The sequence below is a fragment of the Lonchura striata genome, chromosome 1 (genome assembly GCF_046129695.1).
Source record: "Lonchura striata isolate bLonStr1 chromosome 1, bLonStr1.mat, whole genome shotgun sequence".
Taxonomy (NCBI): Eukaryota; Metazoa; Chordata; class Aves; order Passeriformes; family Estrildidae; genus Lonchura; species Lonchura striata.
The window spans coordinates 147,556,462-147,583,983 of NC_134603.1; the positions used below are offsets into that span (position 1 = coordinate 147,556,462).

General features: G+C 39.1%; 1 protein-coding gene across 1 annotated transcript in view; it reads left to right on the forward strand.

Annotated features, from left to right (window-relative positions):
• The first annotated feature begins 235 nt into the window (after positions 1-235).
• Positions 236-27,522, forward strand: part of PTPRN2 (protein tyrosine phosphatase receptor type N2) — a 636,037-nt gene continuing 608,750 nt past the window's right edge. Inside the window, exon 1 of the mRNA XM_077789214.1 lies at positions 236-503. Coding sequence (XP_077645340.1) covers positions 377-503 — 127 coding nt within the window. The 5' untranslated portion in view covers positions 236-376. The remainder of the gene's footprint in view (positions 504-27,522) is intronic.

A 27,522-nucleotide genomic window follows, 5' to 3' on the forward strand; every position in this document is an offset into this window, starting at 1 on the left:
CCCCGGCGCTGCCCGTGCCCGGGGGAGACCCCGGCGCTGCCCGTGCCCGGGGGAGCCCCGGCGCTGCCCGTGCCCGGGGGAGCCCCGGCTCTGCCCGTGTCCGGAGGAGTCCCCGGCGCTGCCCGTGCCCGGGGGAGCCGCTTCCCCGCGGTCCCGGCGGGGCGGGCAGGGCGGAGCGGAGCGCTCCCCCCATCGCGGCTGCCGGGCGGGCCGGGGCGGGGCCGGGGGCGGGCGGCGCTGGTCGCTGTCCTGGGTGTTGAATCTACTGCGGCTGCCGGAGCCGGGGAGCGGCCGCGGGAGGCGCAGGGCGGGCGGGCGGCATGGAGTGAGGGCTGGCGGCGGCGGGCAGGGGAGCGGGGCATGCGATGGGCCAGGCATGATGGGGACGCTCGGCTCCGTCCTTCCGCTGCTGCTGCTGCTGCTGCCGCCGCTGCCGCAGGTGCTCGCCGCCGCCCCGCGCATCCAGCCGCCGGCCGCGGGGGCCGCCGCCGAGGCGCGGATCGGTGAGTGGGGCCGGGGCCGGGGGGAGCGGGGCTGGCGGGGAGCGCAGCCCGCGCTGCTGCCCGGGAGCCTCCCCACAGGCAGCGCGGCAGGGCCCCGCGGCCGCGCCCGCACGGCGGAGCGGCCCGGCCGGCCGGCCCTCACCGCCGGCCCCGGAGCTCCGTCCTCCGCCCCTCACCGCCGGCTCCGGAGCTCCGTCCTCCGCCCCTCACCGCCGGCTCCGGAGCTCCGTCCTCCGCCCCTCACCGCCGGCTCCGGAGCTCCGTCCTCCGTCCCTCACCGCCGGCCCCGGAGCTCCGTCCTCCGTCCCTCACCGCCGGCTCCGGATAAGCGTCCCCCGGTCTGCCAGGACCCGCTCCCGGCCCCTCGCACCTCCTGCCCCTGCCCAGCCGTGTCCCGTGTCCCGGCTCTGCGGGCGGCTCTCGCCCGCTGTCCCCTCACGCTGAAACTTCCGCCAGAGCACACGAAGCCCCTAAAATCGAGGTGCGCCAGTGGCGAGTCCCCGAAAATGCTTGCAGCCTGCACATATTTAACCCTTCTCCCGGTTTGCTGGATTCAGCCCACTGAACTGCCCGTATATTTCAAGGAGACGGGAAATCTCCGGGCCATAATCCCCCAGATGCTGCCTCTGGTGGAGTCCCCCCTCCAACTCGTGCTGCTGGAGGTGGAAGTCAGCACTGGCTGCGGGTTAAGGCTCTTTCAGAGCTGTCAGAAAACCCCCGGTGCGGACCATTAAACAGCCGCTTTCTGTTGAGACATTGTTGTCTCAACATTGTTGTCTCACCCCTTCTTCATTTAGAAGGTGTCATCTGCACTAAGCATCCCCACCTGGAAAGGGACCCATACCGGCATGAAGGGATCCTGAAAACAAAGTCTGTTTCAAATCGATGCAATTCTCCTGTGACACTCTCCCTGGCAGCTCTTTCCTTGCATTGAGACATTCAGCACTGTATGCTCACCTGAATTGTCTGCTAATATCTATTAATAGAGTCAGTCTCATTTCACTTACAGTATCTTCCCAAAGCTCACTTTAAGTCAAGAATGTCATAACTAGGAGAATTTTGTATTTTTTCTCATTTTATTATCTACTTAGGAGGGTTATGGAGATCAGAGTGAAAGCTAAACAAACTATCCTTAAGAAATCTTTTTCTAAGACAAAAAAATTAAATTCCTTTAAGAAACAAAGAAAGGCATCCAGAGGAATATTGCTGCAGTTTTCCTCATGCACATTCTGTTTATTAAGAAGGAATTAAAATCAGCTGACCATGTTTATAATGAGGCTTCAGCCAAGTGGCAATAAAAATGAACTATTATGCTTGCTATAGTGAAGGTAGTGATGCAAGGTTTTAAGGAGAAATGGCTTGGACTGGGTTTATCCATCTCTCCTCTCTCCTGGTTGCTATAGATATAGACTGTTTCTCCTAATCTGCTGAAGAGAAAGCTTGCATAAAAATATTGCAAGTAATAGCTGTAATTTTTACCTCTAATAATGCAATAGCCTGCACTGTGCTTTCAAATAGTCAGATTTTGATTCTCTCTCCCTATACAAAACCTGCAAATCAGTTTGGGTCATATAGTATTTTTCAGTTTGTTGTAGCTGGAACAGAGAAACAATGTGTGTGTTTATTTCCCTCCAGCTTCCCTGTGCTCCTGCCTCGGCAAGGATCCCTGCCTGCCAGTTAAGGCTGTCCTTGCATGGAAGGGACTGGGGGAAGAGCAGCCTTGATTTTACAAAGTGAATCCACTGCTCTGGAGGTACAATTTGGAGGCATTTCAATGGCAGCAAAACAAGCTGAGCCTCCCTACTTCTTGCTGGGATAGGGACCTCACTGACATGTCAGGGATCTCTGTGAAAGATAGGAAGGGATTGATTGTGTTTGACAGGATGCAGGAAAATGTTTGCATTGCTCAAAGTGAAACAGTTTTAGCCTGTCTCTTCCATCAGAGCTCCTTTATTTCTTTTATTGACCAGTGTTTCAGATCTCATTAATCTGGAGTTCAAACTATTTATTATTGTAGATTCTGTTCAATTTTGGAGTACCATTTTTAGACACAATCAGGGGACATAACTGTAATTGTACAAGGTATCTGAATTTTGGGATTATTTGCAGTTATAGGTGAAAGATACTAATTTGGTTTCTTCTTGTGTGCAGTCCCATCTTCTTTAATTGAAAATGAAGACAGATGCATTATGAGACCTAGAATGTGTGCTGAAAACTGCCTTAAAAGCAAAGTAGTTATAGAAACATATTTTTATGGTGTTTTTCCCCCCATTATTTCAGGAAGTCTTCCTAAAAGTTGTTTGAGAAGCAGAAGTTCAAGACCTTTACCGTTTCATGCAATGGATTAATCCAGTTTCAATCTTTCCCTCTTTTTTTATGGTCAACTTTTGTCTGCACTTTCCAGTATAGTGAGCATCTTTAAATGTTGACCTTTATTTTGCAACATAATTACAAAATTATTTAAGAAGTTAGAAGATTTAAAGTTGGAGTTAACTGAGATACACAATTTGGACTCCTGCTTCTTCTGCCTCTATAATTTATGAAGCTTTGTAGATCCTTCCTGTGGTGAGGTGTTAAGGTGCAATTACCAACAGAAGCACATATTCTTCCATTTATTGACATTTACCTTTCATCATTCATCATTCTGTGATGATTTATAGTAGCATTTTAAATGTGACCAAATAAGGAAAAGCAAAGTCTTTTCTCTCTGTCTTTTTGTTGTCTAGGTCTTGGCCAGCAGAGAGATTCTTCTCTTTTTCACAGAAAAAAAAAAAAATAAAAATCAACTGAATACACAGTAGTATTCATCAGTCTTTAATGAAACACTGTGGTTGGGAGTTTACTATTCTAAAGAAATTTTTATTCATTTATAAGACAGTTCATTTAAGATAATGGAACTTCCTTTTAAGTGTTTTACAAGTAATCATCTGTGGAAAAATACATCCTCACCATGTTTGCTCAATTCCAAAGGTTTGGGTCATTCCATTCTTGTGTTGATGGTCGTAACACTAAACAATACCTTCAGTAAAAACTGCAGCTTCAACTACTGAAATATTTTTATTGTACAGCCTTATAAGTAGTCTAATTGATTCAGAAAGTGGCAGTGGTACTTTACTTTCATTTTAGGTGGGCTGGGTGAGATAGAGAACTTGATAACAAAGTAAGCTGTGAACATTTTTAATCACGTTCTTTCATTAGTACTAAAACACCGGTACTTTATAGCAGAAGTTGTCCTCATATGTTCCAGAAAAGAGTAAATGTGCATGCTGCAGTGCCTTCACATTGACCTTTAATGTGTAAAATGATGCTTATAACCTTCACCAAATATGATTTTGCAATATAATTTGATCTTTTGTGCTGTGTGCCATCCCATTTTTCAGTATGCGTTTTTCCTCTTAAATGAGTACATTGATATGCTGTGGAAATTTCCAGAAACCTTTGTTCCACACTCTACGTAGATTTGTTCCACACACTGTGTAAAAGTTTCTTCAGAGTTGTATTAACTAACCACAGGCAGAATTTATGTCAGTCAAATGAGTGTGTGAGTTTAGTTTTTATCTTGCTAACAAAAAACCAAGTCATATTTCAGATTATAAATATACTGCTAAACTTTTAGTTGTGAGTTCCTGATACATGCAGTGAGCAAAGACAGTATCTTACATTTGTCTAGGATTTAAATTTAATTGAGGATAGCAACTTTACTAAAATACTTAAAAAATATTGCATGTTAAGTTTAGTACTTTCCCAAAGTACCGTGTGCATATTTAACCACTGAAAAAAATACTTTAGAGGTGGGTTAGGAGTAGCAAGTGACTAAATTTAGTCAGAATTAAGAAACTGCAACAGCAGGGACTTCAGTTACTGTTGGTGAAATGTATTTCTTCAGTGTTGATTCTTAAATTGCAAGAGAAATACAGAGCAGGACAGATGAAAAAATTATTTATTTAGATTTTTTGCATTTCATTCAGTGTTTTGAACACTGTCCAAAGGAGGCAGTGACAGAGAGCTTTCATCTATGGGCGTTGCATGAGGAATGGCAAAGAATTAAAAGCTTGTATCTTGATTTAGTTCTTGTTGGGTGGATGTTACCTTAACAGAACTACCACAGCTGTTCTCAGCCATCATTGTTCACTGCTTTGAAGATCCATGAGGACAGAAGTTTTGCTTCTTGCAGCAATTGAGCTGAAGCTCACTGAAGTCAATGTCAACCTTCCCACTGACTTCAGTAGCATTTGCACCAAACTTCTGGTTTGGGGCTTGCAGCAGGCTGGCTGAGAAAGTAGGAGCATTAGAGTTTTACCATCTGTTCAGTACAAAAGAAATTGCCTGACTTTCCTGTTGCATTCATTTGGAACTTCTCACAGGCACTCTGTTTTTTTAATAATGTATTTATCTGATGTAATTATTGATGGTGGTGTGTAATTTATGATATAATACTAGAAAATAAAAATAACAGCAAAATTATTTAATTAAGACAAGTTTGTATGCTCAGAATGTGAAGGATTCAGTGTAGGAAACTAGATTCTTCCCCACATCAAAAATATTTTTGCATATCCTAGAAATGTTTCTTAAGTTATCAGTTACATTAAAAAGCAGCTTTAAGGTAGATTGATATCAAAGCATGTCTACCTGTCAGTTCTGCTGAATTACAGGTAAGAACATGCATTAATATTATTGGCATCATGCCATGACTGTTCTACAATAGCTTTTTTACTGTAACTTGTTTGTGTTCAAAGTTGCAAGTGGACAGGAGGTGAATTATTTCTCTATCAGTCAAAGGACGCAGTTGCACAGTGCTCAAGGTTGCTCATAGGATGGGATTTCCCGGGAGGTTTTTTTTTGTGTTCTTGTTTGTTTTAGTGACTAAGAGAAAACAGAGAAGCTTTTGGCAAGACAGTCTTGTCTCTGCTTCCTACCTGAGTGTGCCCCAGCCCTTCTAAACCTCAGCAGAGCACACCACCATAGTTCCATGACGTCAGGCAGCCTTCTGGGGGGAATTGCCTTCCTCCTGGCAGTGAGATCCCGGAACACTTGGGCAGCTCTGCTGACACAGCCCAGGGCAGCTCATGTTGACACACTGCTGATAGGCAGGCTGTGTACTTTGTGAGCAGGGTGGGTTACAGACAGCACTGTGCTGAGACTGCCACGGAGAGGAAAGGGCAGCTGCAGTCCCTGGGGGTGCTGAGCTCATGGAGAAGAGGAGCTGAGGTCCCCTGTGTCAGTCAGATTTCCACTGCCTGGAAAGAGAGCATGAGAACATGAGCTCAGTTGTAGGTGGTTGCCATCATTCATATGTGTCCAAATCCGTAAAGAGACTTGTGCAAGTCAAAAGGCAGTGTATATTCCAGCTGCCTGAGAATGAGACATATTTTGGTCTCATGCCACTGACAATGTAGCCTAAAATTTAGCTAAAATTTCTGCAGTTATTAGTACAAAATCAGTGTATCTACTGTATTGCTAAAACCTGTGTTGGTGTTTAGGCAAAGCAGGCAAAGTTGGGAGGAAATTCAGTAACTGGAGGAAAGATCTACTTGGTTTTGATCATAATTTTGGCAGAGGATGGAAAGTCTCCAAGAGGCAAAGTTCATTGCTAGCTTCCATTACAGAAGTGCTGAGCTGGATGTGTATTTGTTTGGGCTCAGCATGGTCATTATTAATAATCTAGGAAGGTGATGAATAATATTGTTGTTTGTCAAACAGTTTTATATTTGCAAATGAGGAGTAAGCAGGTGAAGATGCAGATGAAGAAGGAAAGCAAGCAGAAGAGAAGCCAAGAAATAGAGAGAAGCATGTTGGAATGTGGATATTTAAAGGACACAATGAGAAATTAATTCTTTAGAATAGGAGATCAGAAATGGAGACTAGTCAGTTATATATGATCTGTAAAGATGTAAATTTAAGATTAAATGGAGTTACCTTTTCTCTTGGAAGAAACAGTCAATTGCAGTAGCAAATCTGAGATGTTCAGTGTGCAAGTCTGAGGCATGAGAACATGAAGGAAGGTGAGTAGAAGGATAAGAGATTTGCAAAATAAAACTATTAATTCATTATTTCAGACCAAAGCTGTGGCAAGAAGTGGAGTCAAGAAATGCATATACACTATGAGAAACTGCTCTGGGAATAGAAAGGATTTATTTCTCTTCATGTAAGGGTTGGGAATTGTCTAACTAAATGTAATTAATTGAGCTAATCACTCTAGGCTCCTTTTAACCTATTTCTAGTTTATAAATTTCAATTAATTTTACCCAACTGTACATATCTAACACAGGTCAGATAAATGTCTCCCTGAGTGCAGCTATTGCTTTCCACTTAGCATTATCTTAAATACATTTCCCAGGCTAGGGCAAGTATCTCTAAATATCTACATGGTAGGCACTGCACTTCAGCTCTTCAAAAAGCAATGTTCAGGTTAAACTGGGTAAGAGTTAAACACATTTGGAGAGTAATTCACCTGTCTTTCCCCACTAGGTGAGACTGATGAAGTAGCTTAAACTAAAGTTAGGTTGCTTGAGGCTCACCAGCTACATTTCTTCAAAACCTTTCTGAGATCTGTAGGTCTTGCCAGTGAGCTTTTTAGGGAGGTTCTGTGAGTACTCAAGCAGGTTTGTCACATAAGGGACTGAAGTGAGGTGGCTGATGGATAATTGTAATACTTGAAAGAAATGTCTCTGAGAAAATCAGCCTCTGGTAATTGCAAACAAGTGAAGGGGAGCTCCAAATGAGAGAGAGGAGAAATGGGCATAACAGAATGAGCAAGCCAAGGGGAAAAACAGGTAAATGTGCAGGAGCTCTGCAGGCAAAACAGAGAAAAAGGCAGGGGTGTGGTATTAGAGGGCTGAAGGAAGGGGACCATGAAGACATGAGTTATGGACAGTCAAGGGAAAGCATGAAGAGAATGGATGTTAATGTGTACATACATTAATGAGCTTTCTTATGTGAGTTTTAAGGCCTTTATTTGTGAGGTGGTGGAAGGGTTCTATATCTACCTCAACCATTCCACAGTGTCAATGCATTCCTGCACTCCCAGTAAGAGTTTGCCATTCAGAACAGCTGTACTCATCCAACAGTTAGGGGGTTTTATTTCTGAAGATTAGAGGAACTTAACTTTATAGATTTTATTCATTTTGAGAAGGAATTTCTTGAGAAGTAGATTAGTAAATGACCACATCTTACTGTGTCTTTTCCCCCCTATATTTGTTTCAGCAAATGGTACTTAAATACCAAACCAAACCAAATAGTTTGTTGATACACAGTTTCTCTGGACAGAGAGTTTGTGCTTACAATGTTGTCTATTTTGCTTCCAAGTAACATATTGATTAAACAAGCTGTTTTTACATGTAAAATGAGTAACTAGAAGTTTTATGGGAAGTACAGCTGGTTGTAGTGGGTGTAAGGTCTCTTCTTTCAGTCATAGCTTAGCAGCATGCAATGATGGTTACATAAGCTCGAAATCACAGCCAGAAAGAACAAGGTAATGTGCGGGGATGGTTTTGTCTCCCAAAATGTCACAGACTTCCAGATGTCCTCATAGAAAACAATGCAGCGGGGACCAAACACACATTATGTATTGCAATGAACAGAATAAGTTCAACAAACCTTAGGAAATACCCAGATACATGTAAACCCCCCTTTTTTACTCCCTCTTCCACAATTAATCTTTGCTCTCTCAAGTTTGAACCTCAACATATTATACAAGGTACCTAATGAAAATCAGTCGTGGATGCTGAATGAGGTGTTTTGAATTTCTGGTGCCCAGAAATCTTCTGCTCACATTATTCTGCAGAAGATGATTACCTGTCTGTGTGTTGCTGCCCTAAAAGGGGTAAAGATGTTATAACCTTATAACTTTATAATCTTATTATTCTGCTCTGCATCAAGAGCAGAAGTTGTCTTTTCTCTACAACTTTTTAGTTGGTTGATACAATTCAGATAAGCTCATAGCAGTTTTTTCAGGCAACAACTTTACTTCACCTGGAAGGTCATGCCTCATCTTCAGGCCTGAGGAAGAGTTTGTGTGTTAAGCAATTGTCTGTGTTTTTTTAAACTACTGCCAGCCTGCAGTACAGAATGGCAGTAACAAAATTTTATGCTATTTCTGACAGTGACTGTTGATCTTGCTTTTGTAAAGGGTATTGGTTTGGATAAAATAAAAAAAAAATGGACTTAAACCACAGCCTTGCTTACAAGCAGTGAAACCAGTGCTGGTATTAGTGCTGGTGTCCATGACATGGCAACAGGGAAATGGGTTTTGAGAGTAGGATTAGTTTATGCCACTATTTCTCTTAAGGTCTGAAAGGCATGAAATCTTGACTTATGTCTGTGTAAAAGATAGTCTCCTATTAGCCTGGCCCCTCTAAGGGGGTAGATTTATAAGTCACACATTAAATTGTATTTGCATTTTAGTGTTGAATTTAAAAATAGTATCAAAGATTATAGGCCTTGATTAATGTGGATAAATCACCACCAAATAATGTGAATGTCTATTGTATTTCTTTTAAGAATGTATACATTATTGTTTATTTTTCTTGGAAAAAATGGTTTGTTATAATTTTAATTTGTATTATGGAATACTTTATATATAAAATATTTATGTTTCAACTTTATTTGATATCTGATATGATAGATGTTAACTATCAAATACATTCAGTGAGCTATTATTCAAGAAATCTTCCTTCCTGTTCTAGATTTCAGCAAAGCTCAGTAGTCTCAGTATGTAGTCAGTCAGTGCCTTACTCAAACTAGAAAAATCTTCCACCAAGCCTCTTCTGAGGCCTGGCCACACCTCCCAGCCCAGCTGCTCAGCTAAACACTGGCTCTTCTCTTCATGGCATCAATCTGTGGATGATGCAACTCCCTCCATTTGTTGGAGATGGCTGTACTCACTGCTGACTATCCCAGTTCTTACTTTGTCATCCTAAAAGAAGAAAAAAAAGGAGGGAAAAATGAAATTTGGGAATTAGTCTATTTGGAGATAGTTTAATATTAATGAAAACAAGATACAAAGCTAAATATCATCAAGCATTTAGGTAGTGGGAGGTAGTGACACAGTTGACAAACATAACTCTACCCCAAATATTTTTCAGTGCAGAGTATTCATTAAATTTTGATTTTTTGTTTGGTCTGTATTAAAAAAGTATCAGTTTGGCTGTGTTTGTTTTATTTTGCTCCTATTTTTTATTCCTCTTGAAAACTGGGGTCAGGTTCTGCAAATTTGTCTACCTCAATTTTAAAGTTGTTAAAATATTCCTGTTAGTACTACCTACCTGGAAATTTATTTTAGTTAACTAGGTCAGCTCATAATTACAGTTTACCAACATATGTTAGATGCAGGGGCTAAATTCCAAGGACAAAAAACAGCAATAAAAAATGTGCATTCAGAATAAATGTGACAAGAATTAAAACAGAAATTTTGAAGGAAAACCCAAAGTTAACTGATGTTGTTCATTGTAGGAGCTGCAGAAAAATAAAACAATCACGTTCTTTGGAAGCAACCACTCACACTTTCAGACAATATAAAATTTATAATGCTATAATCAAGTGACATTTGAAAAGCAGAATGGGAAGGTTGTTTTAGTACTATATGTGCTGGGTTTTGTGCTGCCCAGCAAAGATCTAGGGATGAGGGCGGGTTATTTTCTGTCCATTTGCTTTTGTTTCTCTGAGTAACACCTGCTCTAATGAGTTTGTAATCTGAAAGTAAATAACTGAGCAGGGAGGAGGAAATGGGCACAACACACAGAGTTGAGAATAAACAGCTGTCAAATGGCTGCTGTTTCAGAAAGTGGAACACACAGTTTGGTTTCAGCTTGAATGAAGGAACTGATCACACCCAGTTGTCAAACTTTCCTAATTGCAGAATTACTTGAGAGAATTCTAGAACAATGTGTTATCCTCTTCAGGTTATGGAACTATTTTCACAGTTTAGCAGGTAGGGAAGTGCTCTGAAAGGATCAGCTACCCACTGGTGGGGTGGCCACGAAGGTTGTAAAAGGAGTGTGGTTGTTCTTCTTTCTCTTGCAGTTAGGGAGACTCATGCCAGAGAGACTAAATTAAATAGTAGTGCAGTAAAAGGGGATGAGCATCACCTAAGTTTTCATGAAACTGCCAGAATCTGAATTTATGTTACATATGTTTGGCCACCTGACACTCTTGTCATTCAGAGTCTTTCTTTTTCTCCATCTGGGATTAGAATAAAGCAACTTGCTTTTTGATCAGTTCATCCGTGCTATCAAGAGAGGCATATAAAATACAACTTTTAATGAGTAGTTTCACCAGTTTTCTGAGTTTGTTTCTGTGTTTGGAGTAAATTAGAGAGGTTGCAGGTTCAGTTCCTTTTGATGCCACTAGTCAAAGGTTCCTGGATTTAAGGGGATTTAAGACACCAAATATTTAAACAGGGCTTGCCTGATTTTATAGAATATGTTTAGCTCTATTTAAGACAAAGCATTACCAAATAAATATTTGGACATTTTATTTTGAGTCAGTTTTCCATTGTCTCTGTTGTAGCCTGGAAGACAGACTTGGCTCTGGAGCTCCCATGTTTTCCTTCTATTTGATCAAGATATTCTGCTTAATTCTTCTCAGTGTGGGGAGTCCTTCTTGCCAGATGATGGGCTTTGGTGGTTTGATGGAGCTCAATTTTACACCCCTGGTCCCATAGAATGGGGCAGTGCTCCCTTAGCTGGCCACACCCAAGTCACTCCCCAGGCCTGGACAATGTTCATGTTTAAATGAAAAACAAGTATTCTACTCTATGCACAGTTCAGTAAAACAACTATGGTACAAAGGAATAGGTGTGGAGAAAGATCACATAACATTCCATAATCTGTAATCTTTACCAGACTGTCAGAGTAATTATCAGAATGCTTAATTACATTTCCCAGGGGCAGATTATTTTGGTCAAATCTCATCCCCCAAAATGCAGACTGATTTTACAGGAAGAACCTGCCTTTCTGCTGTGGTTTCTCTTGGGAGAAGGCTCATTCATACCTGGGAATTCTCCCCACCTTCCAGCCCTTCAGCTGTGCTAACAGAACTATGTTTGACCAGCTTTGTCATTGCCATGGAACTTTTGGAAATTCCTTCCCAGTTGTACAAATGTCAACTAAACACTACTTTGAGAAAAAAAAAAGAAAAAAAAAGAAAAACCCAAACCAAAAAAATCTCCCAAACCATTTACACATTACCAATACAGCTCTTCCTGAACACACATTATTAAGCTGGCAGTCAGAGTACTCTAATATTAATCTGTTATGTTGGAGCCAGTGTGCAACAGCTCTTTTTCCTAGTTTTTGTAAGTAAAAGTTGAACTGGCAAGTTCTGTTGGAAATAGATTAATTTCAGTAGTTTCTTACCACTTCTTCCTATCACAGTATTTTACATTATATTTATTCATAATTTATTTTAGTCACATTTCATTTGTGAATAATGTGTATCACTTATTATGATGATATTTTTTCACTACATAAATCAAAGAAAAGCTATTTCTGTTATAATTTATTACCTGAAAGCTGTGATTAAGTCTGTCTGTTTAATTTTGGTACTGATTGCCAATGCAAAGAGTTAAGCATGTGCCCAACTATAAGTAAATGATGTTGTCACTTAGTAAACGTGAGTGTTCACTCCTTATGCTTTCAGCATGGAAAAATACAGGTTACAGCAGTTTTGTTCTTTGAATTTTTGTAGCATCTCGACCTTTATTCCACTCATTTAGTTGGTAATTGAGCACTTGGATGACATCAAAATTTTACATACTAGAAAAACTTGTAATTCCAACTTCATAGTGCTGTCACTTGCATACATGTTCAAGGTTACTCAAAGAATTCATTGTATTTCCAAGTAAGATAGTTTTAAAAAGGGTTCTAAAATGAGACTAGATAGACATTCCTAAAATTGCCTTGAATCTGCTGTTTGTAGTGCCTTGTGCAATAAAAAAGACTTTGTGTATTTAACTTTTAAAAATTTGATATGGCACAAATATAGATGAGCTAGAAGGTTTGGTTTTCATTCTTCTCCAATGAGTAGGATGTCTGCTGACATGGAAGGACTGTAAAACCTACATTTGGGATGATGCAAATGAACTGAATATTTATCTGAAATCAGATTGGTGCCAAAAATCCACTAACTGATGCTTTACAAATGCATGAAAACTGAAAGAGGTTATTCCTCCTTTTCCAAAGATGATCCTCAGTATGCATATTGCCAGTGCTTCCCCAGAAGAATGACTTGAGCTCTGGACCTTACCTTACAATCCAGTGAGATAATTGCATAGTTGCAGAAAAAATAAATATAAATTCCTGACAGTATCCCCAGGTGCCTCATGAATGAATTTTGAATTCACTCTGTAATTTCTCAGTAAAATATATTATCTGTGTGTAGTTATTCTCCATAAGTGACAAATTAGAAATAGCTTTTTAGTCTTGGTTTCATCTCAGGAGGTGAAAACTTATTTCTGCAAATATATCTTTTTGCAAATGTAAGCTTTTTTTTTTTTTAATGAAGATGATAAGTTGCTCTAGGATAAAAAATTATTAGGGAATTTTCCTTAGAGACCATTGAGAATTCTCTCCTCACAAGAGAGACTACTGGGGTGGCTAAGGGGAAAGAAAGTAGGACAGACCACAGCAAGTGAGAAGTCATTATGGAAATAGATTAAAACTTTAGTTCACCTTTTCTGTTCCATCCTTCCCCAAGCTGAATATGAACTGGATTCCTCTGAGGAGCTTGACTGTGCTTTTTAACTTGACCTAGAAGTCTCTTAAGACAGTGTTTAAATTTAAAGGGCTTGTTAGGAAGATGTTACTGTAGCAACAGGAAAGTAATATTTTTCAGATTTGACAAAAAGCTTTAATGTCCTTCTTGACTGTATCTTCCAGATTTCACAGTATGAATTTTTTTCAAAGTCACATATGGTATTTGTTGGATGAATTACCAAAAAATAGTCAAGTGGTGCAAAGACAAAAAGGATGATTTCAGATAATGATTTTTTAAAATAATCTTACCTGCTGTAATATGTTGCCATTCCATTATATGAGGCTTTAAAATAATAATAAAGTGATGATTCCTGCTTTTTCATGGGTCTGCTGAGGAACCCTCTGTTGGTGGATCAGCTCTCCAGGCTGGTATGAAGCTTGGCAGATCTGAGGATATTCCACAGTGATGGATGGCTGGCAGCTGGGAAGGTCATACCAATGTGCTTGTAATGATCTATTGCCCCATTCTTGCCTTCTTTCCCTCAGTTTCTGTCAGAGAATGATTTTGTTTTAATCTGATTTGGTTCTTGGTATTTTTTGCCCCTTTTGAGAAGAGCAAACCGAGTAAGCACAAATAGCAGCCCTGAATAATGCTTGGGTTCCCTTACAGACTGAAGGAGCCAGGAGGCTGCAGTGCTGAGGGTATTCTGGGGAATGATAGAACAATTCTGATGTTGACAAAGATTCTAGGTGCAGGAATTCAGAACCTTTCCTTTAGAAGAAAAAGAAATATATATAGTCCCAGTAATTGTGAATCAAAATTTATGCTGGTATTTGCTCATCAGGCCCTGAATAAGAAATATTTAATGAGAAACAAAATTCCATGGATTTTTGCTACTGAGCTGCTAATGCAGTGCTAAGTGTGGGCAGAAAATACAGCGGTTAAATGAGTTTTTTGTAACTGTGTTCTGGCCAGAAGTCTCCATATTAAAGTGCCCTGTTGCTGTGGCACACGTGAAAGCACAACGCAGACCACCTGCTGCTTGCAAGGTAAAAAAAGGAACGTTTATTATCTGACTCTGTCTTTTCTACCTTCCCAAGGGTGACATTGGATTGGAGAGTGAATGGGCCACCTCTCCAAAGACATTGGACAAACCACCAGTATATCAAGTGTTCTCCACCCCCATAAAAGAATGTAAACAATATGTTGTTTACAGAAATTGTGTGGGAAAGTTCTCCAAAGGAATGTAAACTCAGAAGGCTTTAGGAAGTCTTAAGAATCAGGGTGACAGTGCCCCACTGGGTTCCTGTAGCCATGGAACTATCTTGGGTGAGAGGAAAAGCCCTGTATTTGCATTGTAAGTGGAGTGTCAGTCCAGGTAAGAAAGTGTGAATAGGAAAATGTCACATCAAGGCAGAACACACAGACTATTATGGTCTGCTGAGCTGGATCATTCTACCCCACTAAGCCAGACCTCCTCTGCATCCTTCTGCCCCTGCTTTCAGGCTGAGTGGCAGCTCTGGATCCAGCAGCATGTGAGAGCTGAAAACATGGGCTTTGGAGTGTGCAGGTGGGATTTCAATGTGGCCTTCAGCTCATTTCTGTGCTCCAGGTGATGGGAAGGAACAGTTTTGGGTGTGAAATAATACAAGTGCATCTTTGTGTATAAGATCTGTGTGAGAGGGAAGATTCAATTGCAAGTGTGCTGAATTTTAGGAGACAATAGTTCAATAGGGCACTCAGAAAATAGGCAATTGAATAAAGTAGAAAGAGGTACAGTAAGTGTGCTGATTTATCATGGTCTTATATCAAATTGGTGGATATTATAACCACAGCTGAATCAATTTTTTTTCATTGCCTTGGTTTACTTTCACAAATGAACAAAGTCTTAAAAAATAAGTGTGGAGACGAGCAAACCAAGGATGATGATATTAATGAGAAAGGCACTTCACATTCAAGAAGATCTGTTACTATTTTATAACCTTGAAGTCACAGAGTTTAAAGAAGCATAACTTTTGAAGGCTTCTTTAAAGGAGGAAGGTGAAAGATTTTTTAAAAAATTAAAATTTGCTTCTTTTAATAGCACTTCTAGTTATTTGAATATGCAGCTTAAAACAGAACAGTTCCTTGAATGTTCCAGCTGTCAGAACAGGCTTGTTCTAAAACAAGCTTATAGGAATGTGTTTATCACTTTTTTAAAATTAAAATATTGCAGGAAACATTTGACTCTCCCTCAAAAATTACTACAGTGACATAAAATGGCAGTTCCTCTAAAGCTGGCTGTTGCATATAGGTTATTTGAGCAATGATTGTGAGTTTTTGCTTGAAGAGCAAGAGATCTGAAATTGCTCCCAAGTGCAGTGTGGCTGTGTAGAGCTGCTGTATTTAAGTTCTTGAGCCACTGGTTTTGTGTGATCATTAGATTAAAACTCTTCAGTGTAGTACAGATACTAAAGTTATGTTTTACATGACCTAACAGAACAAGGAAATAATTATATTTTGGGATGGTTTTGCCTGGATAGTTTTTGTGGTTTTTTACTTTCATTCCTTAATTGCAGCAGAGAGTATTCCTTGAAGAGGTTTTAGTTTTATCTGCTCAACATGTGGAATTTTTCTTTATAGGAGTCTCTCATGTTTTAACATTTGTTTTTACTCCATCTCAGAGCAAAAATAAAATAGAAAATTAAAATATATTAATGGAATAAACCACTTTAAAATCTTATTTTTGTAGAAGGTAAAATATTGAAATATTTTAAAATGTGGGGGTTTTATGTTAACACTGAAGTTTTTCAGCCTGAGCTGAAAGGTTTGTCAGCCCAAGGGCAGAGTGAAGGATTTGATAGTCCTCATCCTAAGAGTTGCAACCTCAGATCTCGTGTGTCCACCATGGGCAGGAGAACCCAATCTTGTCACTGGGCCAGGCTCCCCTGCTCACCTGATCCAGGAGGCCATACTCTGGAAGGGGAATTTGTGACCCAAAAAGTCACAAAATCAGAATAGAATCCCAGAATGGCTTGGGTTGAGAGAGACCTTTTAAAGGTGACCTGGTCCAATCCCCCTGCAATGAGCAGGGACATCTTCAACCATATCTGGTTGCTCAGAGTCCCATCCAATTTCTTTTATCTAAGGTCCCACCATTCACATCTGGCTCAGATGCATTGTAGTGTTAAATTTACCTCAAATGAAATATTTTGATTCTATTTTTTTTTTTATTAGAACTATCTTGTAGAATCTCCATTTTCTCAAAGCTACATTTTTCTTTGAAAGCTCTTGACAGTCTCCATCAGCCTTGGTTAATATAAGGATCAGAATGTTCAGAGAAGCCAACTGATTTTGTTAAAAATCCCCAAACAACCCAAAATAAAGTAGTCTTTTATTTTTTTCTTACACAAGAGCGGAATGTGAGTGAAATTTTCATGAAAATAGTTAGTTTTTTTTTTTACTTCTGCTTCTTGAGGTGCCTGCCACATGGTCTGTTTTTTTTTAATACCAGGAAAAGAAATCCTGTTTCTCATCTGTCTTCAAAGAATATTTTGATTTCACTAAAAACAATGTGTGTTTTTACATGCTTTCAAAAGCTCCAGCTTTTAAAAAATATTACAACATGTGTAAGTATCTGTGCTCTAGTGAGAATTACAGCAAAATGGGTTCTGCACAATTTTTCAATTATTTTCTAATCCCCAACAGGCTGGAAGTTACACCTATTGACAAACCTCATGAGAAATAGCAACATGCACCAAATTTCTTTTCAACTCTAGCAATTTAGTATTCAGAAGTAAGACTGTGTTAGATTAGATATTTAAAATTCTGTTGTTTTTTTTTTTCTTAAATTGCTTTTGATAAGAAACATTTCAAGTTTTTTCTTTTGAGAAAACTTGCTGGATTGTTAGTTGTGTGGTGTAGGATTCATCTTACATCAGATCTCTGCAGCTGAGTCAGTCCCTCTTTCCCATTTATGGTCACTGAAGGGGAAGAGGTACTCATGGGATGTTTGATCTGACCTATTTTACCTGTCTGAATTAGGAGGAGATGAGTGGTACTCCAGGAATATGTGGCAAACTGGCTACATTCCCTTCAACTGCAGAAGCACCAAGGTGGGAGCAAAGGCTGTATTAGAGAAATGTAAAGGAGTATGACCTCCCATCCACACTTTCTGAAATATCTCCATGAACTTTTTTAAACTTCACATCTGCATCTTAACTTCAAATGGAATAGTTTCCAAATCCTCTGTTTTAAGAGTACTTTGTAGTGCTAAGGTTTATAATCTTTAGTGGTGTCTTTTTTACACCTAAAACATATCACATAGAAGGTAAATATATTCTCATGCAGTTTTTAAAACTAAGAGAACCACAGTAACAGGAGCTCTGTAAGAGGATAGCACTGTCTTCCTTCTCTTGAAGCACAATTTGACCCTACAGTAGTGGAGTATCTTATGATTTGGGATTAAATTATATTTTTGAAAATTAAATTATATTGACATTTTTTAAAAAGTAATCTTGTTTGTAAATAAATTCTTAGTTTGAAATAAGCAATAAGCAATAAGCAATCACTAACTTTAAACTGAAAAGATGAAGTTAAATTCCAGTTTGTTTCTGAGCTCAAAAAAATTTTTGGCCATGGTATATAATCATGTAAATGCACCAGCACAGACACACTTGGCTGCAAATACATTCCTTACTTCTTCTTCTACAGTATAACAAGTTTCATAATTTTTGATGATTATTTACTTTATATGCTTTGCTCATGTTCAGCATAGCTTTTTTTTCCCCAGTACTAACTTATCTTGGGTTACTGTAAAATGTTCAGAGATATGTTTTAGGGATTTTTCTTTCACCTGTGTTTATTAGAAAATAAACCTGTTTTAAATCTGATGCAGACTGATTTTTATATAGAAATACTGCATTTTTTTTTCAAATATCTATAGTGAACTATATAGTACTTATTTATTTTATGTTGCCACCTAACATGCTGGAAATTTTAAAGATCTTTGAAAAGATGCACTTCCAGCCTGAATGGGTTGATAAATAAGGTAGGATATATAAGTAATGCAAGGATTTAAAAGTTGTATAGATTAATAGTAGTGTAAAGATGGTTAAAAATATTCTGGTTACATTAACTTAATTTGACAGTGAATCCTTTTCTGCACTGTAGTAAGAAGAGAAATATTTAACTCATTGAAGAAAGAACAATATTGTTGCCACTGTGGGCTGAAAACCCACCTGCACCAGGTCTGAGGGCTGAGAAGTCCATGGATATGGGTAAGGAGAAATTGAGAACTGGTCACACACAGGGACATCTTCTGTGCTGGCCCATGACAGTCCTGAGGGACTGGGTTTTAAGATGAGCTTTAATGAATAGAGGAGAAGCTGTAACTTGGTTCAGAAATGGAACTCTAAATGTATTGACAGGAAGACAACAGCAAATAAAAGTAAAATGAGTTGGAGGACTCAAGTTGTTTGACTGGAGAGGTGAGGGTGATGGGAGAAGAGAGAAATATTAGGAAGCAGATTGTGAAGGGCTTTGAATGTCAAGTGGCCATACAACAGGATTTGATTCCCATTTCCTGCTATGTGACATTAGGCAAATAATGACATTTATCTGGTTTTTATGAGTTGAAAATGTGGATAATGCTTGCATGCCAAGTAGCAAACTGTGGCAGCAGCTCTGATCTTGGTGCAATGTAAATGAGATATTTAATTTACTAATTTAAAAAATTCCTAAATGAACACGGTGATGTAAAAGCATTAGAGTCACACTTTCCTTGAACTTACTTTTTGTAGTACTCATTAACATATTTTTCTGTAATCAAGATTTCTGCAGAGCTTGATTTCTGTATACAAAGCTTTTTATTTATGGAAAGCAAGTTTCTACAAGGTGATTTTCTTTCTAATCTGTAGCCATATTGAATAGCTAATGAGGAAGTGTCCTCTTTGCACTTCATGATCCTAACAATTTCTTTAAAATACATAGGTAGGAGATTATATTGTGTTAAATTTAGTGTCCCTATCCATTACATAAGAGAAACATGTACAATATCATTGCCAGCTGCAGAAACAATCCGTGCATGTATTGATTTTATTTTCCAAATAAGAACCTGCTACATAAGATGCTCAGAATGGTATAGTTTGTAAAAGTAAAATGCAGTACTGCAGAGAAAGTACAACGTTCTGGAGGGAATACTTGGTTTTAAACAGGTATTTCCTTTCTTGAAGGTTAAAAAATACTAAGAATTGAGTCTGTTTGAAGTTCAAGAATTGTTGTTATATCCATGATGAGCTCACACAATATTATCTGTAAGAATTCCTGTCTCCCTTGTCCAGCTGGCTATAATACCATGTCTCATGCTGGTAGATGATGACCAAAGCTGGATTTTACATCCTTTCACTGCCTCTCATCTGGATTTCACTGGGATAATACTCTGTGGTTTAAAGTTACCCTTCTTTAGTAAAGGGTTGCTAATCCACAAAAAGGCACTGGGTGAATTCAGCAGCACAGGCAGAGGGGAGTTGGATTCTGCTTTGAACAGTGGTTTCCTACAGATCAAGCTCAAACCTACACCCTGGTGTGTAAGCTGGAACTGAATGGGCAAGACTGAGAGAAATTCACACAGAAGGAGAGCAATAGAGAGAAAACTTCATAGTTACATATTAGTCATGTCAATTCCACATGTCAATGCCCTGGAAAACAGTTGGATATGACAGCAATCCAAAACCACATAATGACAAGAAGTTCTTTATAAAAATACCATGGAACTCACGTTTGAAGATGGTAATAATTTTACTGACATTTGAGAAAACTTATCTTTTCTGAAGTTAACATTTTATGCAAAATGATTGAGAGATCTGGAGAAAACCTATATGTGAATGAGTCAGTTTGTGGGTTGTTGAGTCAGTTGGTGGCTTAGGTAAATTAAAACTAAAACAGTTTTTATTTCTGTTGGTATTTGGATATTTCTCTCATCTGCAGTAAGTAAACAATTTGCTGCTAATATTACTTGTATTTTTATTGAAATTATACTTTTGATTATGACTGGGGAAGCAAAGTGTTTCCCACTGTAAGTTAGGACCAAGTTCATGACCACCTAGGGAGCCTGAATAGATGTAAGTTGATGGAACCTGATGAGATGCATCCCAGAGTCCTGAGGAATTTGGGTGATGTAGTTGCCAAACCACTTTCTATGATATTTGAAGAGTCATGGCAGTCAGGTGAAGTCCCAGATGACTGGAAAAAGGGAAATGTTGCACCCATGTTAAAAAAGAGTAAAAAGAGGGACCCTGGGAACTCTCAGCCTGTGCCTGGGATGATCATGGAACAGATCCTCCTAGCAGATATGCTAAGGCACATGGGGGACAGGGAGGTGATTTGACATAACCAGCATGGCTTTGCCAAGGGCAAGTCCCTCCTGACCAATCTAGTGGCCTTCAATGATGGGGTGACTCCATCAGTGGGCAAGGGAAGGGCTGCAGATGTCATTCATCTGACTTCCATAAAGCCTTTGACACAGTCCCTCATGACACCCTTCTCTCTAAATTGGAGAGAGAAGCATTTCTCTCTCCAATGATGCGTGGACTGTCCAGTGATGGTTGCATCCAGAGGGTAGTGGTCTCTGGGATCCTGATGAAGATCAGTGAGAAGAGTGCCCACAGGGGTCTCTGCTGGGCCAGTGTTATTTGATGTCTTCACCAATGCCACAGACAGTGAGACTGAATGCACCCTCAGCACATGTACAGAGTGTAAAGGTGTACAGATGGCACCAAGCTGAGTGATGTGCTTGACTGCCTGAGGGGTGGGATCCATCCAGAGGGACTTAGACAAGCTCAAGAAGTGGCCCATGGGAATCTCCTGAGGTTTAATAAGATCAAGGGCAAGGTGCTGCACCTGGGTCAGGACAACCCCTGCTATCAACACAGGCTGTGGGATGAGCAGACTGAGAGCAGCCCTGCCCAGAAGGATTTGGGGGTGCTGTGGGTGAGAGGCTGGACATGACCCAGCCATGGCACTCCCAGCCCAGAGACCCAAACGTGTCCTGGGCTGTATCCAAAGCCCTGTGGGCAGCAGGGCAGGGAGGGGATTCTGTCCCTCAACTCCTCTCTAGTGAGACCTCAACTGCAGTGCTGCATCCAGATTTGGGTCCTCAAAATAAAGACATGGAACTGTTGCAGGGAGTCCAGAGAACCAGAAAGATCATCAGAGGTCTGGAACAGTTCTCCTATGAGGAAAGCCTGAGAAAGTTGGAAGTGTTCAGCTTTGGGTGATTTTATAGTGGCCTTTCAGTACCTGAAGCAGGGCCTGTAAGGAAGATGGAGAGGGACTTTTTATAAGGTCATGTAGTGACAGCAGAAGGGGGAATGGCCTTAAGATGAAGAAGAGTAGGCTGAGATTAGATATTAGGAAAAAATTATCTACTATCAGGATGCTGAGACAGGGATCATATTGTCCAAAGAAATTGTGGATGTCCCATCCCTGGAAGTGTTCAAGGCCAGGCTGGATAGAGCTTTGAGCAAGCTGATTTAGGGAAAAGTCCTAAAAGTCCCTGCCCACACCAGGGAGATTGAAAGTGGGTGATATTTAAGGTCCCTTCCTACCCAAAATATTCAATTATTCTGTGATTTTATGACCAAAAACATATTTATAGTGTCCAGTGTAATAAAATCTCTACTTACTCACACAAAAAGTTGGTTTTGAAACATGGAGATTTGGACTGAGAAGACTTTGGGAAATTTACTTGACAGCTTTGTAGTTCTGGTAAAGGCAAAACTTCATTTAATTTGTCAAGAAAACAAAGCCATAAGAAATGGTGGAAAATTTAACCTGAAACTGAATAAATTATTGCTAAAAGATGAGGGGTTTTTTAATCAGTGGGATGATAAGCCATCAAAATTATTTAACTGGGGCATACAATATAATACTTTAATTCAAACAGAAGTTGTGGACTAATAGCAGTGACCACCTGATGATGGTGATGACATTCTCTGTTGTTTTGAATGTAGAATGTACTCACCATGGTCTTTTCTGACCTTGAAATCTATCAATCACTCTCATATGACAGAGTGCATTACTGTGAAATGTGCTGTACAGATTTTTTATTTCCTCACTGTTCCTCTACCATTCACACAGTGTGAATGGTGGTACCTATTAATTCTGTAGTAAAATGATTTTATGGTTGTTTTATTATTAAAAGAAAGCAATTTTTAATGATGTTAAATAATAAGGTCTAAGAAAATCTTGTCCATCTTACCAGCATACAAAGACAAAAATGGTTATCAGCTTAACTTAAAATCTCATTTGATTGCAAAATGCTTTATTGAATGCATTTTTTAACAGGTTGACTGTAGAAGTTGGTGTGGATGGTAATTTTGTACTCATCCTTTTGTCATTTATGGCTTGTAGTCATATAAGAAAACATAGCTAAATGTTTCTTATTGTTTTTGTACCAACTGCAGAAGGAAAGGATGGAGGTCCTTTTATATAATAACAAAAGTGAAGTGGAAAATATTTTTTTACCTTTTGTACTATTTTAAAATTGATTTTGAAGGCTTGCTTGTGAAACACTGAGGCACTCAATGAACAAAATCAAATCCCTGAGTAGTAAACCAGAGAAATTATTTCTTAAATAAGCTGCCATAAGACATTTTTCTAGTTCTTGCTTTTCATCTGAGCAAGTCTTGGAAAGGAGTTCATTTTTCCAAGGACAACTTTGCCCTTGAGAACAGTGGTTTTCAGCTCCACCAGAACTTTATGAGGTTACTTAGTCTTTTATTTTTGTTCTTTTTTAGTAATGTAGTGGCATTTCTAGTGGAGTTTCAACAGAACAAAACTATTCTGAGTTATTTCCTATCAAGATAGTACTCAAGTGAGAGCATCTAGTTGTTTTATGTTGAAAATCAGAATGAATGAACATCACCTTGTAGCCCCATATCACATCTCACTTGTAGTGCTCAGTCTAAGCTGATACATTTTGGGAGAGTGAAATCCTCAATGAGTGGCAATTTTCCACAGATGTGTGTATATGTACATATATATATTATTAATCTCACATCAAGCCCAGAGTTCTCATGTTTTCATGTTCTGGTTCAGCAGTGCTCACTGTCCTTAGATACTCGCTGCATTACAGACACCTCCACGCTGAATTCTTCTTCAGAGTTCTGGTTGCAATTCACCACCAGCATTACAAAGCATCAGAGCTACCTCTGGATTCTTCTGCACTTGTCTGTTAAGTTCCCTCTGCAGCGTTTGAGGTCAGACAGTCCAAATCAGCCCAGCTGATTTTATGGTAATTAGGAAGGAGGTTACACAGGGAAAAAGCTGACGAATCTGAATTTAAAATGTAGCAATAATAGCTTTTGACCCCAAAGCACTGTATGAATTTTTATTATTTTGATGGAAAAGGGGTTGTTATTTGGTTTGGCCTGGTATTTTGCTGCAGTGCAGATTTCTATGCCTTCTTCTGCATTTTCTGTGGTGTTCCTCACTGAAGAAAGAGAATGAGAGAATGAGTCCTGTGACTTCAGGTCAGTACAGGATCATGCCCCAAAAGGCACTGTATCACTGGCTCATACAGAGCTTCAGTCTCTTACTCCCTGCCAAACTCTATATCAAAGAGAAAAGGCAGCAGGTGTTCCCATATTGCATGGGGAGAAATGTATCTGAGCTTCTATCTGCTCACATTCTGCAACTGCTGCAGAGATTTTTAGGGAGCAAGAAGAGGCTGAAATACAGTCATCTTTCAGAAATGAACAGAAAGTTTTTTAGACAGTACTTTGTTGTCTGATTTTTTTTATGATTAGACAATAAAATTTTCTTATTTTTAAAAATGACTCCTAATGACTCACCTCCTGCTGCTGGCTTTAAGTTTCATACAATTTACATGAAAAATAACTGGTAGGCAATACATTAATAGCAAAAAAAAAAAAAAAAATGGCCATGACTACAGAAGCATGAAAGGATCACCTGCCTTAGCTTGTTTGAAATAGAATCTTATATGTAACAACAAAAGCATACCTAGGAAAAAAAAAAAAAGTGTGTTATTAAAAATATTTTCCTTGAAAATACAGTTGTTGTAGAGACAAATGGAATGTGAGTCATTAGGAGCTGTGGTCTGATTGACACTCAGCTCATGTTGTGTTTTGCAAAAATAGATTGCACACTCTTCAGTAGTACTAAACTTAAACTTCTCTTGTTGAGAGCAGGAGCAATTGCGTCTTGGATAATAAAACTGGAGATATAAAACAATTTCACTGTATTTTGCTTCCATTTTATGGTATAGAAATTTGTGTGACTTAAAATGTCAATAAGGAGATAAATTGCTGGCTTTCATTGTGGAAAAATAATAGTATGATTTTTCTTATGCCAAAAGATACAGCTATTAAAAAGTAAGACAAGAACAGCTATTTTGAAGCAGCAGACATTTCTTCTATTTCATATTATTGCATATATTTTTTATAGCTATTGAAATTTTTATCTCATAGTTTTTATCTTATAGTTGAAGTAATGAAGCTACTGAAATATTTCTGTCCTTTCAAAATTATTAGAGATAAGTGTCATAGTTAGGAGGTGCTTCCAAATAGTGAGCTGTGCTAGCACATTGTCCTAAAGAAAGGCATGTCCTGATAGACCCAGTCTCAATGTATGGGCAGCTCCAGCTGGGGTGAGCTCATGGTGCAAAAGTGTCACAGCTGCAGGAAAAAAGAGCCAGAAAATGTTTGGACAGTGAAGGAAGCAAAGAGAGAATATATTCAGTGATCACCATGTTGCTGATATCTGTGGGTGCGTGCCTGGAGCTGCAAGAAATGCTTTGTGTGGCTGGTGACATAGAGGCCAGCTCTTGGTGATGGCCCCATGTCACCCATGTCACTGACCTACCTACCTCTGCTACTCCTGGTCACACAACTTGCTGGTTGCTTCATAGGGAAGATTTTTTATTTCACCTAGTAAGACCTATTCTTTAATCTATAATATTTATTTTTTTAAATTTTCCTAGCAACATTAGAAATACCAATATTTAGAAATGGTTGCATGCCTTTTAGAGAGTCTTCTCTTTTAGAAATCATCACACATCTGAGTACTTGGTGCAACACAGGCATGTGAAGCCAGATTCACTGGCAGTGTGTGTTGATTCTGAATCTGAGTTACTTAAAAGAGTGAGAGAATTGCCTTGCTAGGAGTGAGATGATTCTGGAGTTGGGAGATTTCCCCTCAGAATCATGGGGTAGTTTTACTGAAATTTTTGCTGTGACACAGCACACTCTCAGAGCTCACCAAATGAAGGTTTAAAACATTATGGAGGGCAGTTTGGTGTAGGAAAAGAGAGAATTTTAAAAAAAATTATGAATTATGGAAAAACCTAAATTTTAAAGCACTTACGTGTGGTTCTATCTACATAATTATGGACATTTGAAAACTTTCCATGTCTATTGGTTTAGTTAACACCAGTGAATTAAATATAAATTCTTACAAGATTTGTTCACCTATTTCCAGAATAGAATGACCCTTGTGCAACTACCTGTGAGGGAAAGAATATGTTCTTGACAGAGGTGCCACTTATTTCTAGAGGAGACATTTCTGCTTCTGGTAGTCAAAATTTGAGTGACTTAACAGAATTGAAAGTTATATCACTTTATTTAGTACATGAGATCACTGGAGATACAAAGTAAAATGTGAGGGTGGGACACTGTTTTAGTAGAATCCATAAATTTGAGATATAAAATTGCTTTAGCTGAAGCATAGTAAAAGGCAGCGTGGTCACAACAACATAAATTGTTGGGGACTGAATCGTGACAAATTTATGTCACCTGAAATCAAATAGTTTGATTTTTAAACCTGCTTTGTTAGATGCACTTTGAGGAAAAAATGCAAAGATTTTACAAGAACAAAAAGAAATTAAGAGCTGGACTATCAAGAGGCTTTAGGCATAATTTCCAAAAGAGAAAAGATGGTAAAGATGGTGCTTTCTGCTTCTCTCACCAGACTCTTCAGCTGATCTATTTAATTCTGAGGTCTAAAGGTACTCAAAGCTGAGCTGGTCCTCTTGAATCTGTTCCTGTGGTCTGCATGCACCAACCAGGGGTTAACCAGTGGAACTGCTGCTGGTTTGGGTGCTTTGGGCTGTCAGTGGAACTGGGGTGCACGTTGTTTGTCTCAGTGAGGCTGCAAGGCCATTTTTTTCTCAAAATGCTCACATTTTCTTGATAGACCTCACTGGTAAGGTGCAACATAGCAGAAAACCCCAACCACATTGTGATTTCTCCATCAGGACTCTTTGCAATGTTCTGAAATTACTGAGCTAGAGCTGGTCTCATGGAGCTGAGATTGGCTTGAAATAATGTCTTAGGTGAATCAATCTTCAGTGAAAAAATTAGCTAGATTAACTAGTATTTGAAAACAAGGTGGAGATTATTAGTTTATTTTTGGTTTTTTTTAAAAAACTTCTTACTTTTAAATTGAGGAATAAATCCATGTTTTTCATTCAGGCAGCAAATCTGCCATACACCACTATGATGAGATTCTAGGAGTATGGCATAGGAGTACTACTCATGTAAGACAGGAGCAGCACATTTTTTTCCAGGAAAGAGAACTACAAGCAGCTATCATTTCTAGAAGCAGATATTTCTATTTTTTTTCACATAGTAGCAGTACCTATTTTTAATTGCTGATAGTTAACAACTCCATGGGAAATGGAAAAAACCTATAGCTAGTAATTACAGCTTCTTCTCACCCTGCAGTCTTGAAGGATCCTCTCCTTAGCTAACAATTATGAAATCTGACACTCCTGGATCAGGCTGCATATTAGGTTAAACCTAAGTAGCTGTCAAGGAGAGGAGCTATCATACCCAAGACAGGCTACCAAAGGAGGGCTGCATTTCCAAAAAGTTTGAGAATTGCTGCTTTATGCAGTCCTAGAGGCACAGATTGGAATGAGCTGTCAAATACAATTTTTCACAGGCTATTGTTGAGTTTATATAATGAGCAGGAACCTACCTGCAGAACAGGATGAAGAAAGAGAAGATTAAAAGAGACATTGAGTTCCACTGGCTGATCTCTAGGACAGTAAGAAAAAAAGCGGAATGAGATTTTTATACTTAGATGAAAACTCTGTATCTATTTATTTTACAGGCTGGAATAGTAAATGTCTAAGGCTTTAGTTTGGGTTGTTTTTTTTTTTTTCTTTTTCCAAAGCTTTTTATGATAAAGGGAGTAACTCTATAAGGGGTTATATTAGGTGGCTTACAGAACAAATTCCACCTTCTGTAGATCCATGCAATTCTTTGATGAGCTGGTAATGTGGACATATCATTTTGAGTGTGATGTCAAAGACTTAAGTATATTT